Here is a 6,561-nt window from a genome sequence, read left to right as displayed (position 1 = left end):
CCCCCCCCGCCGTAAGCCCCCCCCGCCACTCAGGCGACCGTACTGCTCCTTCTCCTGGTGTCCGGCCCGGGACGCGCTGCCCAGGTGCCGCCTCTGCTCCCGGGCTTTCTGCAGCACCCGCTTGTACGAGAGCGCGCACAGCCAGCACAGCAGCTTCCCATCCACCTGCGAGGGTGAGGGCGAAGCCAGGGTGAGGGCGAGGCCAGGGCCAGGGCCAGGCCAGGCTGAGGCCTGGGCTAAGGTGCTGTGAGCGAGGTGGGCCGAGCCGGGCCCGCACAGCTTGGAGGGCCGCTGCGGGGGACCGGGGCACAGGCTCAGAGGGCCGCCGCAGGCTGCTGAGTGTGGGGTCCAGGGTGCGGGCTACGGGGCCACAAAGCGGCAGGAAGCAGTCTGGCACAGGCATGCACCCCCAAGACGCAGGGCAGAGGGTGCCCAGCACTGCAGTCCCTCCTCCACTCCCCTAATGCACCAGCTTGCGTCTTTCAAGCTGCAGGTCTGGGATTCGAACTGCGCAGTTCGCCATGTGGGATTGAGTCACCTCAAACACCATGCCGCAGACCGGCCCATCAGCTACTAATTGTATGTACCTTTTTTTTTGAGAGGTTTTTTGCTATAGGGCGTGTGTGCTCACCAGAAAGAGAGAGAAACAGAGAGACAGAAAGCGAGAAATCACCCCCCAGCAGGGATGGTCACGCCGCAATCCCTTCTCCTCCATTCTCCTGTCGGGATCTTGGCCACGCACGCTCACACGCCCAGCATGAGTTTAAGCCGAGTCTGGGACTCGAACCATGGTTGACTACATAGGAGTCCAGCGGCATAGCCATTACGCCAACTGCTGGTCCCTAATCGTATGTACCTTTTTGTTTTGTTTTTCTTCAACTTAGCAAACACAGACTAGAGCAACACTGCCAGGAGCTGGAAAGACAGTATCTCCGTGGTGTTCACAAGCAGCTCAGCAGGCCGAGAAGAGACCGGAGTGAGATACAGCTTATGGGCCAGCAGGTGGCATGGTGCCGGCCAGGACTCCCGCATGGCGCAGTGGTTCAAGTTCCGGACCTGGCAGCTTGCTTTCTCACTTTCCCTTTTTCTCTCTCTCTGATCAAATCAAAAACTAAAAATAAAAAAAAAAAATGAAGGGACCGGCAGTTGGCGTAATGGCTGTGTCGCTGGACTCCCATGTAGTCAACCGAGGTTCGAGTCCTGGATCCTGTGGCTTAAACTCACGCCGGGTGCGTGTGCGTCCAAGATTCCGAGAGGAGAATGGAGGAGAAGGGATTGCGGCTTGGCCATCCCCCCTGGGGAGTGATTTCTCGCTTTCTGTCTCTCTGTCTATATATGGCTTTCTGGTGAGCACACATGCCCTATAGGTTTTAATTGATAAAGACAGTTAAACAAAATAACTCTAAAAAAATACAGTTTATACTTCAGGGTTTGAATGTGTTTTTTACTTTTTAAAATTATTTAATTTTATTTATCATTATTATTATGTTTAACCTGCTAGAGAGCACATATCCTCACCAGAGAGAGAGACAGAGACAGAGAGAGGGACAGTAAGAAAGCAAGCTGCCAGGTCTGGGACTCAAACCACAATCCAGTGCCTTAACTACCATGCCCTAAGTGTTTTTAGTGTTTTTTATTTATTTATTTTTTTAGAGTTTCTGCCAGAGTCTGTGTGCTCATCAGAAAGACGTAGTGAGAGGGAAAGGAAGAAATCACCCCCAGGGGGACGGTCACACCACAGTCCCTTCTCCACTCTCCTCTCGGGATTTTGGGCATGCACCCAGTATGAATTTAAGCCGCTGGGTCTGGGTCTCAAACCATGGTCAACCATGTGAGAGTCTGGTTCTATAACCACCTGCCACCTCCTGCCCCAGGAGGTGTTTCTAACTGGCAAGTGAGAACAGCGTGTTTCCAGCGCACGCAGCAAGTGGCTCTTAAACACGCGTACACTGCGGAGTGGCCATGCGGGGCCGGCTCACGCGTGCCTCACCTCCGCACCTGCACTTCAGTGGGGAGGACAAGTAAACCTACTCCGGGCCGGCTCTGGGCCTGGGGGCTACGAGGGCTGAGTCCCACACGACCTCGGCCCAGACCCGGCAGCTTGAGAAGTGGCTGGGCAGTAGGTATGTCCAAAATCCCAGCGAAAGGAACAGAAGGGACTGCGGTGTGGCCAATCCCCAGGGGATACTTTCTCTCTCTGTCTCTGTCTCTCTCAGGTGAGCACACACCCCCTCTAGCAAACAAACAAAAACAAAAACAAAACCCACTCAGCAGCTTCAAGAGAGTGGCACACGGCTCAGGTAGCCCTGCTCGCCCGTGTCAGGCCTGAGCCGGCTCTTCGTGTCCTGAGCACAGTGGCCTCTGGCCAGCACATCTGCACCTCCCCCCGCACTGCGGCTTTAAGTCCTTATAAACATTTGCAGATGGCAGGCCGGAGACCTCGCAGGTAGAAAGAAAGAAAGTGAGGGGTGAGTGGCTGCCGGGGCCCCAGTACCCTCAGCACGACACAGCCATGTCCCTGGAGGAGTGGCCGCAGGTGGGGGGCGGCCACAGGCTAGGGAGGTCGAAGGGTCCAGTTACCGAGGCCGGACACCTCTGTGCAGCAGGCGGGCTGTCACTGCAGGGGCAGTCCCTGGGAGGGAGTGCAGTGTTATCCCTGAACCGGGTCTGGTGACCCGTCACAAACACATGGGCTAAGTGTGTGAAGTGGCTTTTTTTTTTTTTTTTTTTTGGAGAGGTTTTTGCTATAGGGCATGTGTGCTCACCAGACAGACAGAGCGAGCCAGAGAGACAGAAAGTGAGAAATCACCCCCCAGGGGGGATGGTCACGCCGTAATCCCTTCTCCTCCATCCTCCTCTCGGGATCTTGGGCACACATGCACATGCGCCCAGCGTGAGTTTTAAGCCACCGGGGCCGGGACTCGAACTGCAGTCGACCACGTGGGAGGCCAGCGACATAGCCATTACGCTAACTGCTGGTTCCCAAATTAAATAATTCTTTTTTTTTTTTTTTGGAGAGGTTTTTGCTATAGGGCATGTGTGCTCACCAGACAGACAGAGCGAGCCAGAGAGACAGAAAGTGAGAAATCACCCCCCAGGGGGGATGGTCACGCCGTAATCCCTTCTCCTCCATCCTCCTCTCGGGATCTTGGGCACACATGCACATGCGCCCAGCGTGAGTTTTAAGCCACCGGGGCCGGGACTCGAACTGCAGTCGACCACGTGGGAGGCCAGCGACATAGCCATTACGCTAACTGCTGGTTCCCAAATTAAATAATTCTTTTTTTTTTTTTTTGGAGAGGTTTTTGCTATAGGGCATGTGTGCTCACCAGACAGACAGAGCGAGCCAGAGAGACAGAAAGTGAGAAATCACCCCCCAGGGGGGATGGTCACGCCGTAATCCCTTCTCCTCCATCCTCCTCTCGGGATCTTGGGCACACATGCACATGCGCCCAGCGTGAGTTTTAAGCCACCGGGGCCGGGACTCGAACTGCAGTCGACCACGTGGGAGGCCAGCGACATAGCCATTACGCTAACTGCTGGTTCCCAAATTAAATAATTCTTTTTTTTTTTTTTTGGAGAGGTTTTTGCTATAGGGCATGTGTGCTCACCAGACAGACAGAGCGAGCCAGAGAGACAGAAAGTGAGAAATCACCCCCCAGGGGGGATGGTCACGCCGTAATCCCTTCTCCTCCATCCTCCTCTCGGGATCTTGGGCACACATGCACATGCGCCCAGCGTGAGTTTTAAGCCACCGGGGCCGGGACTCGAACTGCAGTCGACCACGTGGGAGGCCAGCGACATAGCCATTACGCTAACTGCTGGTTCCCAAATTAAATAATTCTTTTTTTTTTTTTTTGGAGAGGTTTTTGCTATAGGGCATGTGTGCTCACCAGACAGACAGAGCGAGCCAGAGAGACAGAAAGTGAGAAATCACCCCCCAGGGGGGATGGTCACGCCGTAATCCCTTCTCCTCCATCCTCCTCTCGGGATCTTGGGCACACATGCACATGCGCCCAGCGTGAGTTTTAAGCCACCGGGGCCGGGACTCGAACTGCAGTCGACCACGTGGGAGGCCAGCGACATAGCCATTACGCTAACTGCTGGTTCCCAAATTAAATAATTCTTTTTTTTTTTTTTTGGAGAGGTTTTTGCTATAGGGCATGTGTGCTCACCAGACAGACAGAGCGAGCCAGAGAGACAGAAAGTGAGAAATCACCCCCCAGGGGGGATGGTCACGCCGTAATCCCTTCTCCTCCATCCTCCTCTCGGGATCTTGGGCACACATGCACATGCGCCCAGCGTGAGTTTTAAGCCACCGGGGCCGGGACTCGAACTGCAGTCGACCACGTGGGAGGCCAGCGACATAGCCATTACGCTAACTGCTGGTTCCCAAATTAAATAATTCTTTTTTTTTTTTTTTGGAGAGGTTTTTGCTATAGGGCATGTGTGCTCACCAGACAGACAGAGCGAGCCAGAGAGACAGAAAGTGAGAAATCACCCCCCAGGGGGGATGGTCACGCCGTAATCCCTTCTCCTCCATCCTCCTCTCGGGATCTTGGGCACACATGCACATGCGCCCAGCGTGAGTTTTAAGCCACCGGGGCCGGGACTCGAACTGCAGTCGACCACGTGGGAGGCCAGCGACATAGCCATTACGCTAACTGCTGGTTCCCAAATTAAATAATTCTTTTTTTTTTTTTTTGGAGAGGTTTTTGCTATAGGGCATGTGTGCTCACCAGACAGACAGAGCGAGCCAGAGAGACAGAAAGTGAGAAATCACCCCCCAGGGGGGATGGTCACGCCGTAATCCCTTCTCCTCCATCCTCCTCTCGGGATCTTGGGCACACATGCACATGCGCCCAGCGTGAGTTTTAAGCCACCGGGGCCGGGACTCGAACTGCAGTCGACCACGTGGGAGGCCAGCGACATAGCCATTACGCTAACTGCTGGTTCCCAAATTAAATAATTCTTTTTTTTTTTTTTTGGAGAGGTTTTTGCTATAGGGCATGTGTGCTCACCAGACAGACAGAGCGAGCCAGAGAGACAGAAAGTGAGAAATCACCCCCCAGGGGGGATGGTCACGCCGTAATCCCTTCTCCTCCATCCTCCTCTCGGGATCTTGGGCACACATGCACATGCGCCCAGCGTGAGTTTTAAGCCACCGGGGCCGGGACTCGAACTGCAGTCGACCACGTGGGAGGCCAGCGACATAGCCATTACGCTAACTGCTGGTTCCCAAATTAAATAATTCTTTTTTTTTTTTTTTGGAGAGGTTTTTGCTATAGGGCATGTGTGCTCACCAGACAGACAGAGCGAGCCAGAGAGACAGAAAGTGAGAAATCACCCCCCAGGGGGGATGGTCACGCCGTAATCCCTTCTCCTCCATCCTCCTCTCGGGATCTTGGGCACACATGCACATGCGCCCAGCGTGAGTTTTAAGCCACCGGGGCCGGGACTCGAACTGCAGTCGACCACGTGGGAGGCCAGCGACATAGCCATTACGCTAACTGCTGGTTCCCAAATTAAATAATTCTTTTTTTTTTTTTTTGGAGAGGTTTTTGCTATAGGGCATGTGTGCTCACCAGACAGACAGAGCGAGCCAGAGAGACAGAAAGTGAGAAATCACCCCCCAGGGGGGATGGTCACGCCGTAATCCCTTCTCCTCCATCCTCCTCTCGGGATCTTGGGCACACATGCACATGCGCCCAGCGTGAGTTTTAAGCCACCGGGGCCGGGACTCGAACTGCAGTCGACCACGTGGGAGGCCAGCGACATAGCCATTACGCTAACTGCTGGTCCCTGAAGTGGCTTTTTGAACTCTGTTTTTGCCAGAGGGCATGTGTGCTCACCAGTGAGGGAGACGGAGTCAAAGAAAGGACGGAGAGGAAGAGGCACCCATGGGGCACAGCCAGCCTTCTCCAACCCTCCCGTCAGAATTCTGGGCACACACAAACACCCAGCATGGGTCTCAAGCTGCCGGGCCTGGGACTCGAACTGCGCTGTCAGCCATGTGGGACCTGGCTGTCTGAACCACTAGACTGTGTTCTGATCTTGTCAGAAAAAGCCTGTGCCCTCCACCCCCGCCCCCAGCCAGCAGCAAGTCTGAGGTTAGACCTGCCCACGTCTCCCAACAGCTTGCACCCTGGCAGGGCTGTGGCTGGCTGTCACTTCTGCAGGTGCTGCCCAGTGCCCTTGGGGCCATTCCCACAGAGCCATCACCATCACTCCAACCCACAATCCTGGACCCAGCGGCTGGGATGGGCGTGGCCTACGGGGCTGCTCCAGTCATTGTCTGGGGCAGCAGGGTCAGGGGAGTTGCAGCGCTCGCCCCTTACCCCAGTGAGTGCGCCCCAGCCCCAAACCTGTCCTCAGGGGGTTAATAGGAAAGCCAGTGATGGGAGGAGGCAGGGAATGGGGAAGCAGGGCTGTGGAGGGTGGTATGAGCATGCAGCCCACATATGGACAGGTACACAGATGTGCACTGTCGGGACCTCTGGGTACCTTTTTTTTTTTTTTTTTAAAAAATTTTTTAATTTGGGAACCACCAGTTAACGTAAT

At 54.7% G+C, this 6,561-nt stretch overlaps 1 protein-coding gene across 1 annotated transcript in view; it reads right to left on the bottom strand.

Annotated features, from left to right (window-relative positions):
• Positions 1 to 6,561, bottom strand: part of FAM76A (family with sequence similarity 76 member A) — a gene marked incomplete at its 5' end in the record, with an annotated part of 38,826 nt that overhangs the window by 23,992 nt on the left and 8,273 nt on the right. The window contains 1 exon segment of the mRNA XM_014582540.2: positions 23 to 165. Coding sequence (XP_014438026.1) covers positions 23 to 165 — 143 coding nt within the window.

This window comes from Tupaia chinensis, unplaced genomic scaffold (genome assembly GCF_000334495.1).
Source record: "Tupaia chinensis unplaced genomic scaffold, TupChi_1.0 Scaffold143646_1, whole genome shotgun sequence".
NCBI classification, from domain to species: domain Eukaryota; kingdom Metazoa; phylum Chordata; class Mammalia; order Scandentia; family Tupaiidae; genus Tupaia; species Tupaia belangeri.
The sequence above is the reverse complement of the archived record's forward strand: the minus strand, read 5'-3'. Positions and strand labels throughout refer to the sequence as shown.